We start from the raw sequence: 22702 nt of genomic DNA on the forward strand, positions 1-22702 counted from the left end.
TTGGATCGTCTCTTCAGGAGCGTTCTTTTCTCTCAGATGTTAAAAAATCCCCGTCTTTCTTTAAAGGGGACGATGTTCCTCTATTCTTCATCGCTGTCATAGTTAAAATGCGACTGAGATCAAATCCAGAGCCCAGTTTTTAAATAAAACTCTTTCTAAATAAAACATTATTACATAATGCACAGGAACAGATGACTGGTGGACATTAGACAGGAGGTCTGTGTAGGACTGCATGTCTGCTAAGTGCTTTCAGAGGACAGGCAGCACACACACACACACACACACACACACACACACACACACACACACACACACACACACACACACACAGAATAAAGGATCCATCTGCAGGGACGCTCTGCGTTTCACCTCATCACCAAGAGATCAACACTTTCCCAGAATCATCAGCGCTCTGTTGAAGGTGAGCCGGCCCATCGGGGAGGGGCCAGATTCTAGTCTCAGACCCCCCCCCCCCCCACCCCCACCCCCAGCTGATGAGGCGCTGATGTTAATTTCTAAAAGTCTTAAACTCCTTAAACAGCAGCTGGTGAGACCTTGAGGCTCCAGGAAATGGCCGCGCTCCTCTAGCTAATGTGGTCAAAAAGAGGAAGTAAAACAATACACGTCATGAATAGTATTGATTGAATTTATTAATTTACTTTCCTTTCATTTCATTTAATGCATCAGCGAAGGTGTTTTACGCTCAGTAAGCATAAATGTGCTGACGTCTCAAACGCCTTCATCTCACACCGTCTGAATTTAAATCTACTGCAGATTCACGACATAAATAATGACCTCACTTTAGGTTGATGGAGGTAAAAATAGACCGATGAGACAGCTGCCTCTTCAGGAGATTAAAAACCTCTGAATGTTGAGACGAACTGGGAGGAATCCCAATGGGGTTTGTGTGAGGCTCAACGGGACTCAGAGACCCTCCAGAGATCTGCTGGTGCACGTAAAGGAATCTTTCCATGTTCTGCCAGTGTTTTCACTTTAGAAGTTATTGGTGGTAGATGCATCTGGAAATGAAGTTTATTTGTATCACACAAAGGTGAGAGATGTTGGCTAAGGAGAGAGGGAGCGACGTGTTGGTGTTAGCTACAAGGCAGGTCCACCTCCTACAGGTGGGAAACACACATTTGGAGATTATTGCTGAAGTTACACTGATGGAGTCAGTTTAAAGGCTGTGTTTCCTCTAACTACGATGAGCAGCCTTGTTTAATTTAATGATTCACCTTAAATCACAGCACATTAACGCATGTTTGAGAGAGTCGGCTGTGTTCGCTGCAAAGGTGCCAGATCCTGATTTGGTGCTTGTTTGACCTCAGCTGTCACACAGGTGAACATGAGTAAACGACCGGCTGGGAGATCTCCAGGATCTGCATTTGAAATAAAGACATAAGGAGCAGCGTTTGCATTGTTGCTAATGCTAATGCTACATTCAGCATCTTGTGGCACGTGTCTGCCAGGCCAGGAAATGAAGATCTGGCCTCCTCTGGGCTGCAACGTTGGAGCCGTCACCAAATATTCAGTTGCATCGAGCGCTCGCAGAGCACTCAGAGGAGGCGGAGACGGACCGGTTTCATACGCAGCCATGAAATCAAAAGCTAGAAATAATAAAGTTCAAGTATATTGACGGAAATTATGCAACCTCCAAAGCTGGAAGGAATGGGAAGGGCAGATGGAGGTGACGGCGGATAATGGAGCACAGTGGGAGATGATGTGGAAGATGAGGGCTGAGGCTGACAGCTGCAGTATGTGTTGCTTCCATTCTGCTGTCAGGCTCACTTGATGGGAAAATCATGGCCGAGGACATATTAAGCATGAGCTCCGTTAATTAGCTTTCAACCTCGGTGCTTCGGCGTGATGAAGCAGGATCTGACGGCAAGCGTGGCTGAAGGAGTGTGAGGAGGGGAAGAGGGCAGCCAGGGAGAGGCTTGTCAATTTTTAAGCATGTTTGTGTTATTACTCAGAATAAGAGCCTGGGATTTCCCAGGAATCTGATATGGAACGCTGGAGGGATGAAGACGAGGGGGAGGCAGATGAGTGAGGTTGAGCTGCCTGGATGGATGGCTGCACGGCCGAGTGAAGGGTGAGAGAGGCATTGGAAAGACATGTCAGGGGAATAAATGAGCAGAGGAAGAGGAGCTAAAGATAATGCCTGAAGGAAGCGCGCAGATATGATGATTCGGGGGAAATAAGGACCCTGAAAAATTGCATCACATTTTATGGGAGCGGGAAGATTTTTCATCCTGATCAAGATCTGGTTCCATTAACTCAGAGAGAAGGGGGGAGAGAGAGGGAGAGGGAGGTTTAGAAATGAAACCAATAAAATCCAAACCTCCAATCGCGGAATAAAGGGGGAATCACGCTCACACGGGACCATGAACACACCTGACGCAGGCGCCGGGTGACTGAATGACCTTAATGTGGGATGTGAGTATCAAGTTGGCAGCACGTTAACGAGTTGACGCATCGCATCAACATTTTCTCCAGAGCTTCGGAGGCAGAAGAGCAAATGTTAAATGACTAAATGGTGCTGCTGCAGAGCCACATTTGCCCCCCAGGATGCTCTTTGCTGTCATTGCATAGAAAACACAGCTGCAGCTGCTGTAATGAGATTAATACTTTGATTTGGGTGGGTTAATGAGCCCCAAAAACTGACACGCCAGTGTTATTGTTACAGTTTGCTAAGTGACTGGTCCCATTCAGCACCCCCCCACTGCAGCTGCGTTCCACCCTGCTGTGCTGCTGTGTAGAGGCAGAGCACCAGTGTGGAGGTGCCGGCGTTATTTAAAAACCCAACTTTTGCTCTGAGGCCTTTTATTGACGTCACCTCCAGCCAGTGGGACCAGATCTGATCTGAACGAGGGTGAACACCCGCACGGTAACGGCTCAGGTTCCTCCCACGGTTCCTCCCATGGACGCTGTAAGTTAGTCAGCACTTATATAGACAAATAAATCCATAACTAGCTACTGGTTAACTTAACTCGGTTCAAAAACAACACATCAACAAAACATCAATTAAGATAACTCGTTCTATAAATGACACAAAATTCCTAATTCCTCTTTTATCAGGCAGATTAGAACAGGTTGTTTCATCATCGACACACAACCTGGAGTCCATTATCAGCGTGATGAAGCCGTGGCAGCGGCGCCCTGCTGGGCGGCGGCGGTGGCGGTGGCGCCCTGCTGGGCAGCGGCGCCTGACAGGGTTGTGATGGACGTCGGCGTGTTCAAACTACCAAAACATAATTAGTTATTCCTGATTTAAAGCTCAGTCTTGGGGTCCTTCTCAATCTGCCGTGCTTTCCCCCCATTTGTGACATGCATTCACATGTTACTGAATGTGCACGTGTGTGTGTGTCTGCGTGTGTGTGTGTGTGTGTGTGTGTGTGTGTGTGTGTGTGTGTCTGCGTGCGTGTGTGAATCCACGTATCACCACCACAAGCCCAGCTCAATATTCTGCTGGCGTAGAGAGGGAGAGATTAGAGGGAGGCGTGAACTGATAAAGCCTGAGCTGAATTTATACATGAAATAACCACAGAAAGAGGGGGAACAGAGAGAGAGTTAGTTCAGAGCAAAGAGAAGAAAAGAGGAGAGGTTAAAGAGGAGTTGTGGCGATAATGACAAAAGAACGAACAAAAATAGAAAATTGTGACAGAATACAAAATGACTGGCATGCATAATTTCTTAGCCCTTAATTAGCGACTGTATTTCTATTTCTATGCAGAGCAGCTGCATTATTCTGCAGGCATTTGCTTCATTTACTGGAGTGACTCATCACAACAAGGTATCATCCTGCATTTGTGGACCCGTTCAAGCGCACGTTCGGAGGTTACAACCCACATCTGATGTCTCGCCGCTCACATCGCCGCTGTGCAGAAAAAAGCCTTTTATTTCCTCTGCATAATTCATTTGGTGCCATGAAGCCGACACTTTGGAAACTCCCCACGACCTAATGGGAACGCTCGTACAGGACGTACAGTTGCTCCTTCCAGACGAGATGTAGAAAGCTCTTTCAACATGAGGACAAGAGAGAATTATTAATTTAGTAAATCTAATACGGGAGGAGTGTTTAGTCCAGGAGTGTGTGTGTGTGTGTGTGTGTGTGTGTGTGTGTGTGTGTGTGTGTGTGTGTGTGTGCGTGTGTGTGTCAGCATCACTTTTCAGGATTCACAGCAGGGAGCAGCAACTTTTAATTCCTGGTATGACCCCTTCCTCACCAATACTGTATAGCTTCAGCTATTTTCGGCGAACGCGGCCCTTCTGACTGACGTCTCCCGGCAAGATAATGGCGCTTTTTAATTGCACAGTGTGTGTCGAGTCGACGTGCCGTTTGTCGCCATGGCAATTAATTTCTTCCCAGTAGAACCGAGCACAAATATGTGGAAAAGAAAGATAACGAGGTGATAATGGTGTGCTATTGTGGACATACACTCGGGACAAATGTAGCAAAGATACAGATCACCTGAATTGTCCTGCGAGGATACAGACAGCTACAGAATCTGGAGGTTGGTGCAATTAGCTTAGCTTGATGTTCTGCACTTAGCCAAGCGTTGCACATTACACGGTTTATGTACAATTGATTTAAACCTCTATGTAGGTCAAACTGTAAACAATATTCTCCCTCCTTTTGTTTACCCGTCATGTGCTGCCCCCCAGTTGCCCTCTCGGTGACAGCCCCTCAGCCACTGGCCCACGGTGACCACCCGCTAACGACTTCTCTGCCAGGACAGAAGAGATTTACGCACTGCTCTGGCCTTACTGGAGCTGATCAAAACAAACAAGCCGGCGGCCGCTAGCGCTCAGCGGCTTGTGCGTGCACGTGTGGGCCCTCACAGCATCGCTCCAGAAACCAGGAGGTGGAGGAAGGAGGGAGGAAGAGCAACACAATGAGTGGCTAATGGGTGTCCCGCAGGGGCTTCACTTCCTGCAGCTCACGACGAGACGTGAGGAGCCGCGCGGGAGCGGCCGTTAGCGGCCGTTAGCGAACCTCAGGCTTTATCTGCTAACAAGGACGTGGAGCCACGTTTGCCTTTTCACCACTTCTGAAATAAAAGAGAAAGACTCTCCTGCAAATGCTGGTGAATAATGAAGCGAGCTGCTGCTTCTGCCTCTGCTGCTGGCAACAAAGGAGGAACCGAGACTCCAAAAGAGCAGCGAAATGAAGCAACACAAGGAAGATAAACGACAGAGGGGAACATTTGGGCCACTGCTAATATTAAACATTAATGATAAAACATTAAAGGCACATTATAAGCACTAAAGCTCCATTAAACCAGAGAACGTGGTGAAGAGGTATGAAATGACACAATTCGGCCTGTTTTTGCGTTCAACACAACGAATTTAACCGTGATGAATTCATGTGATGAATTCATGTGATGAATTCATGTGATGAATTCCTGAATGGATCTCTCCTGGAGCAGCAGGAACACAACATGATCGTTAGTAATCTCAGACTAAAACCTCTGGGCGGATCCGTTTGTATGAATGAGAAAGAACTGAAATTAATTATTCACAAATACGCCCGGGTTTACCGCGTTGGTGGGCTTTAGCGTTTGCTCTTCAAAAACCAATATTGACGCAATAAAAATCAAAAATTCATGAGTAGATATGAACATATGGGGCTTTTCCTACAGCGCTGCCACCACAGAGAGAAGAACTGAAATAGGTCCAGTTTGCCCTCAGGAAGACAAAGTTCAAAGGAAATCACTTTTTATCTAAAGACGGGATGCATGTTTTTGGGGGGCTGACAGGGAAATAAATAAATAAATAAATAAATAAATAAATAAATAAATAATAAATAAATAAATAAACTGTCACATCAGCTTGATAGAGATTCATTTGTGGAGGTTTTTCCATCCACGGCGGCAGAATACTTGATTTGAAAAGATCAAACAGATCACAGTATCATCAATCTCAATGTGTGACACTCTGAGCACCACACACACACACACACGCACACACACACACACACCACACACACACACACACACACACACACACACGCACACACACACACAACACACACACACACGCACACACACACACACCACACACACACACACACACAACACACACACACACACACACACACACACACGCACACACACACGCACACACACACACATACACACACACACACACAGAGGGCAGGTTTTTCCCTCCACTCTCATTAGAATTCCGGTCCTGTAAGAACCCTTTCCCACCAACTGTTTCCTGATCGATCCGATTATTCCCGCTGCCACTCACTCTTGACTCCGCCGGCCCGGTTCTTCACCTCACCAGTAACGTGATCTGGGCCGCTCCGCCCAAGCTTCTCATCCCTGTAACAGCTGCAGAGCAGCAAACGCATTTGCAGTGATTTTTCTAACCGTGATCAGGTGCCCCAGTAGAATTCCTGATCTGATTCCTCGGGGATGTTGAGCGACTTAAACTAATGGCACGTTCCCGTCTAATGAAAGCGTGTGTCCGGCCTCAGCAGAGACGGGTTTAACCCACATTTCTGGGAAAAGACAGTGAAACGCAGCAGCTAGTTCAGCACGTGTCAGTGCTGATAACAGAATCAACCAAAGATGGAGAGAAAGTGTTTGTTGAAGGAGAATTCAGGTTAGATTCCAGCTCAGGCCGAGCTGCTGTCCCACTGGAGCTTTAATCCAGCACAAATCCCACCGTGATCACAGGAAATGTTGTTTTTGTTGACGGGCGACGGCTGTTTACATGAGGGAACACCAGAAAAAGCCAGCTGCATCATGGCCGATGCTGCTCTGCATCATGGCCGATGCTGCTCTGCGTCGTGGCCGATGCTGCTCTGCATCGTGGCCGATGCGGAGCAGCATCGTGGCCGATGCGGAGCTGCATCGTGGCCGATGCTGCTCTGCGTCATGGCCGATGCGGAGCAGCATCGTGGCCGATGCGGAGCTGCATCGTGGACGATGCTGCTCTGCGTCATGGCCGATGCTGCTCTGCGTCATGGCCGATGCTGCTCTGCATCGTGGCCGATGTGGAGCTGCATCGTGGCCGATGGGGAGCAGCATCGTGGCCGATGCGGAGCAGCATTGTGGCCGATGCGGAGCTGCATCGTGACCGATGCTGCTCTGTCTGTTGTTTTGCTTCCACCTCTGTCAGGTGACCTCTCAGTCTCAATCTCGCACTCTTGTTCCTCCTTTAAATGATCCGGATTAAATAAGAAAGTGCAGAAAGGTTGAAGAAGGAATAATAATTCTTGGTGTTTATTGATTTGTTGTATTAATAGGAATGAAGTCCTTGTATTTTAAGAGGAAGTGAGCTGAGCAGCTGCCTTTAGGAGCCTTTTGTTTCTCCTTGAGCCTGACAGATTGAGTTCAACCTTTTTTGGTTCTGTTCCATCATAAAGACAGACCAATATCTAAAAACAGACTCAGAAACTGTTTATGAACTCTCCCTCTGGGAAAATAAACTAAATTTAAACACCTCCGGAGAATATTTGATGTGATGTCATCTGAGGAACTGCTTTTTTGCAGAAAAATGCTTGCTGAAGTTGCTCAAGCCTGGAGGCTGTTGTAGACACGAAAAGGCTTTAAACTTTTTAAAAATGTTACTCATCCTTGCATAAAACTCACATCACTCATGTAACAACACAACCACAAATTAGGGAACAAATTAGACCAAAATAACTTACGTGACAGTTCTCCTTGAAATTGATTTTCATACGTCATTAATCATACTGCAAATAAAAATAAAGGAAATTGGCGGGACATAGATGCATGTGTAGAGTATTATGGTTTTGATTCCTGCTGCTTCAGGTCATTTCAGGTCCACTGAGCCATTAAAAGCGTGTTTGGAGCGACACCTAGCGGCCACAGGTACGAACAACAACTTACTGCCATTAAAGTGGAAAAAAACCTTTTTGTCCCTCCTGACTTCCCGTTAATCCATGGCAGCATGTCGACATCCGTAAGAGTAAGTTACCCTCCAAATATTCTTCATTAAACATTACGCTTAATGTCTGTAATTGCTTGTGCCGCTACAAGGTTAAAGCATCTACCCAGCTCTAAATGTACCTCATGCATAGAATTATTTCGTTTTGTGGCATTTCGTAACAGTGTATTGTCCTTTTAAACCAATGACCCACTCTGGTAGCTATCTTTATACAGCAGAGGTTGATCCATATTTCTAGTCCGTATTTCGCTTTTTAACCTGACGCCCGTATCTATTATTTTTTCGGCATTAGGCAGATGGGTCTATAAAAACATCTTCAGTTACATATGCTTACATGTTATGTATAAAAAAAGGAATTTAAACTGAATATGCTGTACTATCCGAGGCTGACGTTGGCTTCCGGTTGGGCAGGTAAGGGGAAGGTTAAGGTAAAGAAGCACATCATTCTGAGTAACACATTCAATGTGAATTCTATTTGGGAAAATACAGAAAAAACACATTTCACTGACTTTTTATGTCCCATTCTCGACCAGGGCCACATCCCAAACCACTTTAATTAGACTTCTCCAATCTGGAAAAGATTAAACTTTAATTATAGCGCAGTTTGTGATTTGTGAAACTTGTATTCTCTTTGTGAAAATGCATAAAATCCACATTTCATCAAGTTTTTCCGTGTCTGGGCCACCCTGGACCATATTAGCTAATGATTCAGGTCAATAGCTAGATTTTCCACTAGTAAATATCAGGTCAACATTTTGCAGTTTCGGACATTTTTATTCTATTTTAATGTCGGCATCAGAAAGTCGGAGCCAACACAAAGAACGTGAGAAAAAACTTTGCCTTTTTTTTTTTTTAAATTAAAGAATTGTTTAAACGGTCTGGTGCAGATTTTTGTTCTTTCATCAGCAGCTGGTGAGCTCCATCATCCATTTCCTCTGTGGCCGTGTTGCCGGGATCATGACTAAGGTTTCCACCTGTCTCTCTCTGTGTTCTAGTCTCTGCGATGGTGTTGCCAGCGCTCCGCCCTGCTCCTGCTCCCTGGGCGACGGTGTTGCCAGCGCTCCGCCCTGCTCCTGCTCCCAGGGCGACGGTGTTGCCAGCGCTCCGCCCTGCTCCTGCTCCCTGGGCGACGGTGGAGCTCCAGCTCAGTGTCACCACCTCCTTTGCACAGGAGGCTTCTGCTCTTTCTTGCCCAGCGTTATTATGATGTGGAGATGTTGCTGAACTGGCAGCTGCAGAGGAAGAGGACCAAGATTCAGAAGAAAAATGCGTAAGAAACATGATGAAACGCGCCTGCAGTTGCTATAGTTACAGAGTTGCAGTCCTTTGCTTTCATATTTTGGCCGTCTTATCACAGTAAAACTCTCTGGTTTTCAACTGTGGTATAAAAAAATTAAGTTTTCACAATTATAACAGCACTCCGAATACATACTTTTACTTTTATTTACTTCTTTTACAGCTACTATGCCTACACGGAGCATTTTTACGGGCGAAAAATAGCGGCAGCATATTATGTTTTGAATATGAGGGGAGGATTCAGGTAAGTTTGTGCCTTTTATTGGTACCTCTTCTATAATATTGATGCTTTGTTTTATCTTTTAATGGATGAATGACTTGTATCCTCAGGTTTGTTGGCCAGACAGAGTGGTTCAGCTCCGACCAGCGCGGCAAGTTCAGCTGGGACTTTTTGAATCACAAAGATGCCCTTCTGGAGGAGGTCAACCTGAACTACACGCTCATTAATCACAGAGGACTGAGCAACTTGGGTAATCGGCTCCAGCTTATTTTTACAACCCCACTTTTTTTTTTGTAAGCGGCAACATTTAGTATAAGGATTCATTTTTTTTCTGACTTCAGAGGGACAGACCTGTGTCAAAACACTGTCGTTACGAGGATGCCCTGAAGTCAACGACTGGTTCTTGGCCGGGCTTCATATTTTCCGGGACTCTCTGGAAGAACTGGACATCTCTCATTGTCCACTTATTACAATAGGTGGACTGCCTGCGCTGAGGAATCTCAAGTCAGTATTTAAACACAACAGATCTGAGTTATTCTACTACGCTTGACATGATAAGTGCTGTCAACCTCATCTATTTTAATGTGCTGTGTTGCAGACGATTACGGCGTCTGGATGTGTCGTCCCTCCCCAGGGTTGCAAACCCTGGTTTGGTCTTTATCCTGCTGGAGGAAATGTTACCACAGTGTCACATCACTGTTGCTGGCTACGACCTCAGCCTGAGGCAGGGAAGTAAAGAAGGAAGCGAAGAACAATCCCAAGGTCAGGGGTAAATCAGGGGCCTCAAGAATCTGAAAGACAGAAAGGAAATCTGAGAAAGTGGAGAACAAGTGGATGAAATGGACACTTAATAGCTGACAGAAAACTTAAAAGGGACGAGATGAGATGGGACAACTGTAGTTGAAGCAAATGTGGAGCATCCTCCCAAGAATTTTGCCGTGTAAAATATAAGATTTATTTAATTCTGTTGTTTTCATTTTATATGACCTCCCTCTCATGGTTGTACTAATTTGAAAATACAGATTTATAGTATTTTATTGTAAATGTAAAGGTATAGCCATTGATGTATATGGTAAATATTTTACTGCTCATCATTGTAATTACTGTCAATGTATGACTTTTACCTGCAATACACAACCTCTGTATCACAACTGAAGAACACAATCCTGCCATAGTTCTCCGTGTTCTGTCTCTATTTCTAATCCTCCTTGTGGAAGCTTATGAGGACAGGAACGCCCATAATCCAGTGTGAATGAGTCAGTGCATCACTGGCAAAAGAAGACCTCAGACTGGTATTGTAGATCGTTTTAATGGGAATAATGGAAACGTTGGTTCTTCTGTGTGTAAAAATACATTTACAATATTATTTTTTTTATCTAGAAATAATATAATTTTTATACCTTCTTTGCTAGTTTCTACGGGGTTTGTGGCATTCCACCTTAAAATGCTTTCAAATGCCTTAAGGTTTAATTCACTTGATTTACATGGTATTTCCTGCTTTTCCGTTTATTAAACTAATAGTTTTTCCCGCTTTTATTACGCTCATGGTGAGAAAGTTAAGCAGTTCGTGCTGACGCCACCGAGTAGGAACCATGTTTGCCAAGTCGCACCCAGCACGGACCGATTTAACGACGGACAACAACAGGATATCTGCGGCGATGCGCAGCGGTTAATAGCTTTCCTCTTTTCGTGAATGGCCTTATAAATAAATCATACTAAAATTAATTGTCATTCGGGTCCTTGTTGTTAAAGGGCCTCATTAGAAGGATAAATGTCTGATGCATCAGGTAGGAAGACTGTTCGCCGTGAAAATTGAGTCTCCTTTTTGAGTTGTTTACACCGCTAGCTGGTGTAGCTAGCTATCCGGCTAATGAGACATTTCACACGGGGGAATATATTGGTGTAGAGATTGACCTGGTATTTATATTTGCATTTTAAAGAAATACCTAAAAAAGAAGAGGGGGCTTTAGCACCTGAGCCAGAGGTAAGAAATCTGCGCTATCCTAAATTGACCGAGCAAGTGTGGAGCACATAAGATGGAGTTATTGTTTATGACCCGATTGTCTGCATTCTGTCAATTCTTGTGTGACCGAGGAAATATTGCTCACAAAAATGTCCAATAACGTAATATTAAATCTACCTAAAGAGGTTGTTATTGCTGCTAGCTACATCGAATGACAACCGTCCTTTGCCTGGCTGAATTGTCAAAGCTCTGTTCTCTGCAGGAAGAGTCCGACGACAGCGGTGAGGACGAGGCTGCAGAAGACAGTATGTCGACATATTGGCCTTTTCTCATCAGACATCATCATGTTAGCTGATTTTTCTCATGTGTTCCTGCCAGTGGAGTTCCTGCGTAATCTTTTCTCGAGAAACCTGGGCATTGGCACCCCAGACAAGGTTCTTGATGAGCTGACTCTGGAGGGAGTAGCACAGTATATAAAGAGTGGAAAATGTGAGATTTTGACATTTTATCATCAAACACAGCCATGATTTGTGATCATACCACTCTGGTTTGATATCATGTGGAATAATCAGAAGTTTCCCTGTTTCCGCGTAGGTAAAAACATCGTCTGCATGGTTGGAGCAGGGATATCCACCTGTAAGTATTTGTAGCTCTACTAAAGATGAACAAGACCCATTTTATTGCTGCTGTAAACAAAGTGAAGTTCTTCACATCATATCCACCTGCAGCGGCTGGGATCCCTGATTTTCGCTCGCCTGGAACTGGCCTGTATGCAAACCTGCAGAAGTATAACCTGCCGTACCCAGAGGCGATCTTCCAGATTGATTACTTCAAGGTATGTGAAAGATGCCGTTGTTGCATGGCTCACGACACAACTTTATATTGAAATGTGACCCAATGCAACTTAAATGGGCTTTTCTCCACCTGCGTTGCCAGAAACATCCAGAGCCTTTCTTTGCTTTGGCCAGAGAGCTTTACCCAGGACAGTTTAAGGTATGAAACACTCTCTGTGTTGGAAAATATATTAATGGAATTAGAACTCCATCAGAAAACAAGTGATTGATTTTTAATCTGGATAATTCAGCCCACAGTTTGTCACTACTTCATTAAGCTGCTGAAGGATAAAGGACTCCTGAGGCGGTGCTACTCGCAGGTATGGAAGAGTGAAGGCGCCCCTAAACTGCTTCTGTGAATGTATTGATATTCATGTTTCTGATCGATCAGAATATTGACACTCTGGAGCGTGTGGCTGGCCTCGAGGGGGACGACCTCATTGAAGCTCATGGAACGTTCTACACATCCCACTGTGTCAGTTTCTGCTGCCGCAAGGAGTACTCGCTGGGCTGGATGAAAGGTAGCTTTCCTCAGGGTTAGGGACGCTGAGGCCTGTAAGGAGGAGCATAATGACAAGTGGGGCTGAAGGGATTCCTCCAAAAGTTCCTGTACTTCCATTCCAGATCGGAATTTCAAAATCGTCCACGACTTTAATGCACGAGAGCTTCAAACACATTTGCATTGAGTTTACGTTGCATTTACAAAGTAGTCACACACTCCCTCGCCCCCTCCCTCCCTCGCCCCCTCCCTACCTCCCTCGCTCCCTCGCCCCTCCCTACCTCCCTCGACTCTCCTCGCAAGTCCCCTCCTCCCTCCCCTCGACCCACCTCTGCTAAATCTCCCTCGCTCCCCGAGAACTCCCTTCCCTCCTCCCTCCCTCCTCGCCCCCTCCCTCCTCGACCCCTCCCTAACTCCCTCACTCCCTCGCCCACTCCCTACCCCCTCGCTCCCTCGCCCCTTACTACCTCACTCCCTCTCCCTACTCCCTAGACACCTCCCTACCTCCTACCCTCCCTACCTCCCTACCTACCTCCCTCACCCCTACCTCCCTCCCTCCTCCCTAATTCCCTCCCTCCCTCGCTTCCTCCCTCCCTACCTCCATCCCTAACTCCTTCCTCCCTACCTCCCTCGCTCCTCCTTCTCAGAACCTACCTCCCTCCCTACCCGCCTCCCTTGCTCCCTCCCTCCCTTCCCCCTATCCTCTCGCCTCCCCCTCCCTCTCCCCCCCTACCTCCCTCCCTCCCTCGCCCCCTCCCTCCCTCGCCCCCTCCCTTCCTCCCCTCCCTACCTCACTCCCTCCCTACCTCCCTCAAATCTGCTCCCCATACTCTTGTGTACTTAAACCGTATAACTTGTAAATTTATTGCTGGTATATCTTCAACCAAGCAAAAATCCGTTTTAGCCGGTTACTCGATTGATCAGGAGGAGAATGTTCGATCACTTCGATCGCTGCAGCCCTACAAGGTTCAACTGTCTCCCTCTGATTTGTAGAAAAAATCTTTTCCGACGACGTTCCCCGGTGTGAGAAATGCAGCAGCTTGGTGAAACCCGGTAAGAAGAACTTGGACTGTTTCTCCTTTCTTACCTTGTGTCTCAGGTCCTGAAGCATTTCATGCATCTCTCCCTCTGTGACCCCTCTTCTCTCACCCAGATATCGTCTTCTTTGGGGAGAATCTTCCTCTGCGTTTCTTCACTTCTGTTAAGTCTGTGAGTCTGATGAAAATGCAGTTATGCATGTTTGGGGAGGTGCAGAAATAAATGCTCTACCTTCATCTGTCAGGACTTCCCTCGTTGTGACCTCCTCATCATCATGGGGACGTCCCTGCAGGTCCAACCCTTTGCCAGTCTTGTCAGCAGGTATGATACATACATGGGAATATGCTTCATTGGACCAAGCAAGACGACTTTGTACAATATAACATGAAAGATTTAGCTCAGCAATTCCATATTTTCTTTTTTAAAATGTAGGAAGAGGTGTTTTTAATGTGTGCGTTTGCCTTCATTCTAATGTAGGGTTTCCAAAAGTTGCCCCAGACTGCTCATAAACATGGAAAAGGCTGGTCAGGTAATAGTTTACCTGCACAATCAGCCCGCTCCTTTTGTCCGGCATGTTTACAGCCCCGTTTGTCTCTTTGCAGGCTAATGCTCTGTTTGGGATTCTCGGGTTTGGCGGAGGGATGGACTTTGACTCAGACAAGGCATACAGGTGTTCTGGCTGCTTCTATAGAAAGTGGTTTTATTTTGAGTGTACATGCAGTCTGGTGTTTTTAAATACAGCCTGCAGTTCACACTTGCTCCACCAGAGGGTGAACAACCATTTTTTTTGTCCATAAAGACTTGATGGGGAAACTGTGTAATGTTTTTAGGCTGGCAGTGTCAGAGTTTGACCCCACTCCTGTCCAAGCCTTGTTGAAACAACGCTTCTGTGTTTTTCCTGCAGAGATGTCGCTCACATCAGTACCTGTGACGATGGCTGTTTGGCTTTGGCTGACCTATTGGGGTGGAAGGTAAATTAAGAGCTAAAGTAGTCCACTCATTTAATTTTAGACCTCATTAGTTTCTCATTATTCGCTCCTGCAGCAGCAAGACTGCGCCTATATTTTGCTGTGGTCACAGATCACTGTAGAATGTTTACGCCATTCATACCGTCTCCTGTGTAGCATGAGAGATGTGCTCATTTTAGTTTTCCTCTGTGGTCTTGCACCCCTGTCACCACTCGGGCACCAAAGCGCGACTCTTTCAGCGCCTTTCAAACGGCTTGCTCTCCCCGTCCATGTCTGCAGGCAGAGCTGGAGGATTTGGTGAAGCAGGAACACGCCAGGATTGACAGCCAGGACCAAAGCAGTGAGAGCAGAGGGGCTCCGGCCAAGGCGAGCTCCGCCTCCGCGGCGCCGCAGCACAAACGGGGGCAGGAGTAACTCGCCATCCTCTCCTTTGTTTTACAGCTGTAGTCACGTCTTCAGATCTGGCCCTCAAAGGGAGATTTTGAGAGCAGGACAGCCAGGCAGACTAGTTGGAAGTTTCCCAAACAGCCTCACATACATGCCTGTTTTATATTCCTGTTCTTTTGTGTCCACTAGATGCACTTTTCTTACATTCTTTTAATCCCTTTCTTCCCTTTTCACCTGTGCGCATCACCTTAATTTGTGTGGATATTTAATGTGTAAAGTGTTGCAAATGCTAATATCTCCAACACAACAGATAAAAGTGCAATGATCAGTGTGTTAAAGGTTGTACAGAAGTCCCGATCAGCTGATGGGTTTCACCCAGATCTTTGATGTTCCATATTCTGCCAAGCTAGTTTGTTATACGAGTGGTGAGCGGATCGTCTTGAGTGTGATGTCATATCAATGTCTATTTTACCCATTCAGTCTCTTATGATGCTTTAAGATCTTTATGGAGGCAGAAACCACCCGATGATATCCAGTAATAGTAACTCTGAGTCTGTTACATCAGCACCTGAGTTTGCTGCTGTTTATCTGGTCTTTTGGGGTCTTTGGGTCAATAATGCTGTTAACAATATGTGAGAAGAGATGATGCATGAAAACCTGATTAAACAAAAATAGGTGAACAGAAAACACATCGAAACAAACATTCTGCAATAAATCTAACATTTAAAACGTGAGCTCTTTTGAACGTGTCGCTCATTTTTTGTCCTTTTTTTGTCCTTTCATTTTCAATATTAATCATAATCCTGCAGGTTAGTTTAAAAGTTAGGGTTTGCCTTTATTTCCTTCCTGCCATGGATTTTGTTTGTGACATTTTTCGGTCCCCTGCCTTGGAGGGATTGTTCTGGGGTTTCAGATCCTTCTGTAGCCGCCTCAGTGGATCAGAGGTTTGAGCGCTACTAAAATAGCTGGTTCCACCATGTTGACAGGAAATGTTTCTTTCAAAAGAAAAGGTGTTTTATTACCATGGAAGTGGTGAATCATCAGTGGTGTCAGCAGAGTCACCAGCGACACCGAGTCGTGGGGGTGGGGGGGGGTGAGGAAAGTTCTCGTGTGATCAGCTGAAGAGCTTCGTGTGTAAAGAGAAAATGCTTCCAGCGTCGACACGTGCAGCTGAAGATCAACGTTCTCGTCGGCTTCTGAAGTTCTGGGTGATTTAAGCAACAACTGACAGCAAAGAAGAGGAGAGGAAACGTGAACAATGTGAGCAGGAAGTGCTTTCACTCTCCTACATCAGTGTATTGATCTCTAATTAGCGAGGAGATCAGTGTAATGGGCTCGACTCTGTCCGTGTGGGGGCTCTAGGGCTTTTTCCAGCTCGGTGAACGGCACCACGGCCATCCCATGGAGGGGCAGCACCAAGAGACTCTCCCTGCTGGAGCAGCTGAGGGGCTGCCAGGAGGCCTGGTGCCCCGGGACGCCCTGGGATGGAGAGAAGGCCCACGCCGCTGTGGGTGGGAGACCCGCAGGGGTGAGTACACCCCCACCTCCTTCATCCCTGCAAAAGTCAGCGTAGTGTTATAGTCTGTGCAGACAAAAGGTGATCGTTGCGTGTATGGATGGAAATCAAAACTGAACTATAATTATATAAATGCAGTGGAATTCTTAAGAGACAGATCATTAAATAGTTTTTGGGGGGTTAAATCAGGTTTAGTTGTCTTTAAAAGCAAGGCTGCACTTTTGTGCTTCACTTACATCAGACTGAACAAGTTGTTATGAGTGAACAAAGTAGTTCCTGTTTTATTTGACACCTAATGACTTTGAATGCAGAAGTTACACTCAATAAAAGTCGTGCACGTCAGTCGCATGAAAGTAAAACGAGGAGCTGCCAGAGGGAGAATGTGAGTTGGTCAGTCTGTGCATGAAGTAGCAGGTTTGTAGCTTTCTGGTGAATCGGCTGCAGCTTTAGCCTGTATTTGTAACCTGGGTGGAATGTGGCTGGTTTCCTGTGTGTCAGGATGTTCGGGCGCGCGTGACTAATTGTTACCATTATTTATTTAAAGCAGAATTCGCTCATTGTCATTCCTCCTCTGCTTGTGTGTGGTGACTTTCTGAGCTCAGCGCACGTGAAAGCCACATCCTGTGTCAGCTGAAGTGAGACCAGGGCTGAGCGACGCAGCCACGCTGTTTCTAAACGCTGCCACGCTGATGAATGTCAGAAAAATGCCAGTTTGGACTCAAACAGAAGCGACGGCTGCAGGAAGAAAAGGGGCCTGGTCGCTCATTAACGGGCTCAAACGTCGCTAAACTCTGATTAAAGTAGTGATATTTTTAAGCTTTTTACACACAGCCATGTCAGAATGGAGCTGCTAATGTCGGATAAGTCATCCATTTAACTTAAATATATACATTAAGTGCAGCACGTCCTGCAGACCTGCCGCCACCCGGGAGGAAACCCAAGCTGGGCTTTTGTTTCATGGCGACTCCTTTGAAAGCTACGCTCCGTCCAGTATTGGCGCCGGGGCGGCGTAGCCTTGGCGTGCTTGTGTAAGCGGAGGTGGTGATGAAATGAGCCTCTGCGTGTCTCCTCCGCAGAGTTTCCTCATCGTCTGCGACCCTGCGACGTCCCAGCCGGGCCTGCTGGTCGTCTCTGCTGGAGAAGAGCAGGAAGGAGTGCTGGACTATCACATCCAGACCACGGGCACTGGTACGGGCCCAGACTGGGACTCCATGCACATACTGTCCCTTTTCTCTGCTGTATAATAGTGTATAATAGTATCCCTGCAGTGTCCATGGCAACAGAAAGCCCGGTCTGGGATTGAGACACCTCTTTTTGCACCACAGCAGGGCGTCTTCATTGGCATCTTTTTCACAACAAGGTCATTTCGCAACATCTGTTTCCTCATAGTTTTTATTTCTAATTTAAGTGTTGAAGCAAACTTTACTGACGCTAAAATGGCCAAACAGATTCTGAGCGGGGGGGTTTTCCTGGGGGGACAGACACGATGTTCGAATTGGAGTGTTTGGGTTGACAACGGGGTCTTTAAACCAACTATGATGCCGCGTTCTTTTCTTCAAGACGGATGAAGAAAAAGTCCCCTGAAGCTAGTTCCCGACTTACTGAGGGGAAGTAACGGGTGGCTTCTGACGGGCAGAGCTAACGTCTGGTGTTTTCATCTGAAACCATGAGTAGTAATAAATAGCAGACCCGGTGTTCTGGAAATAAAACTGATGAGTCAATCGTTCAGTTCACTTCAGTTCAGTTCAAAATTCCCCTTTGTACTCTGCTCAGGTTTTTGCTTTAATCCTATGGCCTCCTTCTTTTGGTTTTGTCAGCTTTCCGACTGTCCGAGTCTCGTCTTTCTTTTCCCGACTTGGCTCAGCTGGTCTTCTTCTACTCTCTGACCAGGTAAGAACTGGCCGTTCCCCTCACAACCACACAAACGGGCGCCCGTTGAATTGCGCAACAGCAGAAAAAGCCCAGAAGATAGTTATTGCTACAATGTTGCGGCCCGTTTTATGCTAACGCCTTTCAGCTGTAAATCCATCATCCGTATTGTTCTTTCTGCCTGTGGTCAGGGACGTGCTGCCCGGCTGCCTCACTGTCCCTCGCTGGATCTACAGCGTCACGGCCAAAAACAGAGAGCACCTGTCTCGACTTCAGCCAGGTGAGTTGTTCCATCCTTGTTCCTCTCAAACGAGTCGTGAGGAACCGTCTTCCAAAGGAACGCTCCTCTTCTCGCTGACGCAGAAGCCTGGCTCAGCACGCCTCCTGACCTACAGGCCGACGCCATGACGCAGCGGGAGCTGAGCAACGTGGTGTGTTCCATCCAGGTAGAAGCCTCTCGTAGAAACATGTGAAATATAAAAGGCCGCAGACCTTTTCTTCAGACTTGCTTGTGCGTTTGCTCAGTTGACGTCCGCCAATGGGGCCCTGTGCATCATCAATCCGCTGTACATCCACGACCACGGCGATGACTGGCTGACCCACAGGGCAACTGCCCCCACGCAGCTATCAGGTAGCCATCGGCAACGCTTCGGCAACAGGCCGGTGATGGACACGGGGATGGCGAGCAAAAGGCCCTTATCTTTGAATCAAGAGCTTCCTGTTCGGGAGAACCCCGGTGAGTTCCAGTCCCACCACCTTTGTTCTAAATCCCTGCTACGCACTGAACTCTTTCATTGTCCGTACTCTCCTCATCCAGGTCTGGTCAGGGCCACGTCAGCTGACTCGCCACAGTCAGCGTCAGGTGGCGTCGTTCTCCGGAGGCTCAGTAGCGCCTCCGGTAGCTATCAAAGAGCTAGCGCTGACAGCGTCCCTCCATCTACTCCCTCCACACCTCAAGCTTTAAGCAGCTCAGCGTCTGACCTCCAGTCCCCCGGCAGCCAAGCCCCCCCGTCACCTCACAGAGTGTCTTGGATCGAAGATGGAGTCTGGCTGCCTCCGCCCAGGCCTTCGTCGCTGCTGCCCCCTCCCTCGCTGGAGCTCGACACCCTGTCTATCAGCAGCATAGAGGAAGAACAGGAGTCCGGAACGTCAAACATAAACCCGCATGTTCCGAGCACGCAGAGCCTGGCCAGCAAGGTCGTGCACCGCCTGTCGGTGGTCGGTCAAGCTCTCGGCGGTCTGGTATGTCAGAAGAAAAGGTTGACCAATCGCGTGCAGGAGCTGAGCGGGCGGAGGGCCGATCCCTTTTCGGAGGCCGTTAAGGAATTTGTGGAGGTGACACTGAGGGGCGGAGCGAACCACAACGGTGCCCTGGAGTTCTTACAAGGAGTCAGGTCGTCTCTCACATCGCTCAGGGAGACGCTGTTGGAGAGTCAGGAAGTTCAGGCCCTGCTGGACAGCATTACGGACATCAGTGACCATGAGATCGGTGGGTGAGCTCCAGCGAAGTCTGGAACAGGAAGGTGATAAAGGAATAAACTTGTTTTCACTTCTTTCCCCCCTCGTGTGTAGACACTCTGATAGAACTCTCCCTTCACAAGGTGGCTCTGAAGCCCGTCTCCGCACACCTCAACTCCTGCATTCATGCCTCTCGGACCAGCGACGGCACCGTCAGGCAGCTCCAGAGCAACATGCGCGTCCTGGAAAAGAAAGGGATTAAAGAGCTGGGGGGCTCTGCCGATGTGGGAGTTCCTGACGCCGTCACCCTGGAGCGCATCCAGCAGAGGTGGACCAGTCTGCACGAGGCCTACTCCCCGAACAAGAAGGTCCACATCCTGCTGAAAGTCTGCAAGAGCATCTACCACAGCATGAGCGCTAATGCTACCTCGGGTACGTTGTCTCTGGCCGTGTTCCGACCGCGCGCTCGCGTCCCGTGTAACGTTCCTCATTCCTTCCTCGTCCTGCAGGTGGTGTGCATGGGGCAGATGATTTCCTGCCTTGCTTGACGTGGGTGCTGCTTCGCAGTGATGCGGTCACGCTGCAGATAGACACGGACTACATGATGGAGTTGCTGGACCCCACACAGCTGCAGGGGGAAGGTAAACCGCGGCTTTTGAGTTATTACCAAACAGAGAGATTTTCATTTCAAGCCACATAACATCTAACTATCTTGGCACCAATAGGTGGCTACTACCTGACAACCCTCTACGCCTCGCTCTACTACATTAGCAGCTTCCAACCACGTTTAGCTGCCCGCCAGCTCAGCGTGGAAGCCCAAGAGTCCCTCAACCAGTGGCATCGTAGACGTACTCTGTACTGCAACCGGTCGCGGCGCAGCCCGCACGGCGGACCATACGGAAGCCGGGTCCGAGCTCTAGGATGAAAGCGGGAGCTAAAGGCGAACATGGTGCGAAACCTTCTGAGCAAGAACCCGGATGTCAGGGGACGTCGTGCGTGCAGGACTCAGGAAAAAGTGGACTGGAAGAAGTCGCTGAGGCACCGAGTTTGGGGAGAGAACCCGGAAGTAAAGAGGAAGTTCTGGCACAGAGCTCAGAGACGGAGCGTGTAGTTAAAGAGGAAGATAGCACAGAGATCCCTGAAAAAGAAAGAGAAAACAAAGAGGAAGTTCTGGCACAGAGCTCAGAGACAGAACTGGGGGGTGAAGTCAGAGGTGTTACACAGAACTGCAGAGCTGAAGAGAGATAACCAAAGGCTATTTAAGGAGGTAAATTTAAACTGAAAGGGGGGAAATAGACTGAAGGGAACAACATATACTCAGAGGATTTTAAAGACAGAATGATTGTCGACGTGGCTTTTTATGTTTCAAGTTCACCTCCTACGATGGCTAAAATATTAATAAAGCTTTGGACAACAGTGCCTATGCCCGATTAAGTGAAGCTCATTTACCAATAAAACATGATTACGCCGAGCTAAGCAGATTTTGCCTTGTGAAAGTGAGATCAGCGAGATGCACTGATGGGTTCCAACACTAGAGGGCGGTGTTGAGTCGTTAAATTACCACGATGGCACGTTTGAATTTATTTAATCACAGAAAATGATAGAAAACGTCACAGCACCACTGCAATTCATTTATCTTTTATTCATCTTTATATTGAAATAACTGCAAATAAACTCAAAAGAATATCTTAAGTAAATGAAAACTGTTGTTAAAAGAACAGAAAAGTCAGTCGGAAGAGAACAGTTATTGAGTTAAAGACGTTAAGGAAGGTTTAAAGTAAAAACAAGATTCTGAGAGATTTTAAGCAGCAGCATTTTATTTATTTTAATAGAGGAACAATTTTAGCAGTCAGTTTTTAAGACTTTCTTACGCAGTAAACTTTCTAATTTGTTCCAAAATTCGACACTTCCTGAATCCACGTTACCAAATACCCACTGAATGCACATACAAGCGTGCACGCGTGTGAATATTGATCAGGGCCTCTTATTTAATGAATGCACCGTTTCCACCACACACACACACACACACACACACACACACACACACACACACACACACACACATCAAATCTTTCTAAATGACCGAGCCAATCAAATGTCTGTAATGAGACATCTGTCATTCTGCTCGCCTGTAAACAGCTGGATCCGTGCACAGATGCATGCACACTTCTTTCTCATGCACTAAAGCGTAAATATGCACAGTATGTACTGAAGCTGTGAGCAAAGACTTGTGGTCCAGACTCGCCATAACCACGTGACGCAGCGTTTCACACACTCCTCCTTCGGCACTTTTTCACACATGTGATATATTATGCATACATGAGTGTGTGTATCGCACTCACCGCCGCCATAAATTAGATATATGGCTGCTGTGGCTGCAGTGGAGGGGGGGTGGGGTGGGGTGGGGGGGGGGGCTGTGAGTATCTGTGTGTATGTGAGTGGAGGAACGCAGATGGCTGTGGCCTGGGGCAGTTGAGGTACTGTAGCTAAACACACACACACACACACACACATATGCACGCACACAGAGGAAAGTGTGTGTGGTAGTGGGTGGGTATCTGCTCATGTGCTACATAAAAACTCTATAACACACAGGAGGGTGAATTTCCTCAATGTCAGCACAGACACCATCTCAGAACTTCAGATTTATGGGTCAATTAACTGATAAACGACGGACCCGCTGCAGCTGCTAATTTACACTCCTGGTCCGGAGCCGAGCGCCGAGCGTGAGT

General features: G+C 47.1%; 2 protein-coding genes across 5 annotated transcripts; both read left to right on the plus strand.

The window, feature by feature from the left end:
• The first annotated feature begins 11057 nt into the window (after positions 1 to 11057).
• On the plus strand, positions 11058 to 15861 carry sirt2 (sirtuin 2 (silent mating type information regulation 2, homolog) 2 (S. cerevisiae)). 2 transcript variants are annotated; one of them, XM_057049353.1, is made up of 16 exons: positions 11058 to 11226; positions 11380 to 11423; positions 11665 to 11707; positions 11781 to 11891; positions 11997 to 12038; positions 12131 to 12237; positions 12339 to 12395; positions 12487 to 12555; positions 12627 to 12756; positions 13728 to 13787; positions 13888 to 13943; positions 14017 to 14093; positions 14250 to 14301; positions 14375 to 14442; positions 14677 to 14743; positions 15020 to 15861. In XM_057049353.1, exons 1-16 carry the CDS (start codon positions 11211 to 11213, stop codon positions 15152 to 15154), a joined length of 1134 nt encoding a protein of 377 aa, XP_056905333.1. In that variant the 5' UTR covers positions 11058 to 11210; the 3' UTR covers positions 15155 to 15861. The 2 variants fall into 2 exon arrangements, with proteins under 2 accessions (XP_056905333.1, XP_056905334.1); XM_057049354.1 differs by lacking the exon at positions 11380 to 11423 and having other exon boundaries at positions 11070 to 11226.
• Positions 15862 to 16228: 367 nt separating this feature from the next.
• Positions 16229 to 20978, plus strand: rinl (Ras and Rab interactor-like). 3 transcript variants are annotated; one of them, XM_057049349.1, is made up of 11 exons: positions 16229 to 16387; positions 16490 to 16655; positions 17720 to 17831; positions 18461 to 18533; positions 18704 to 18792; positions 18876 to 18958; positions 19038 to 19248; positions 19330 to 20001; positions 20085 to 20402; positions 20480 to 20611; positions 20696 to 20978. In XM_057049349.1, coding segments are annotated over exons 1-11 (2058 nt in total). In that variant the 5' UTR covers positions 16229 to 16385; the 3' UTR covers positions 20896 to 20978. The 3 variants fall into 3 exon arrangements, with proteins under 3 accessions (XP_056905329.1, XP_056905331.1, XP_056905330.1); XM_057049351.1 differs by lacking the exon at positions 18461 to 18533; XM_057049350.1 differs by lacking the exons at positions 16229 to 16387; positions 16490 to 16655 and adding an exon at positions 16809 to 17025.
• The last annotated feature ends 1724 nt before the right edge of the window (positions 20979 to 22702 follow it).

Source organism: Takifugu flavidus, chromosome 12 (assembly GCF_003711565.1).
Source record: "Takifugu flavidus isolate HTHZ2018 chromosome 12, ASM371156v2, whole genome shotgun sequence".
Taxonomy (NCBI): Eukaryota; Metazoa; Chordata; class Actinopteri; order Tetraodontiformes; family Tetraodontidae; genus Takifugu; species Takifugu flavidus.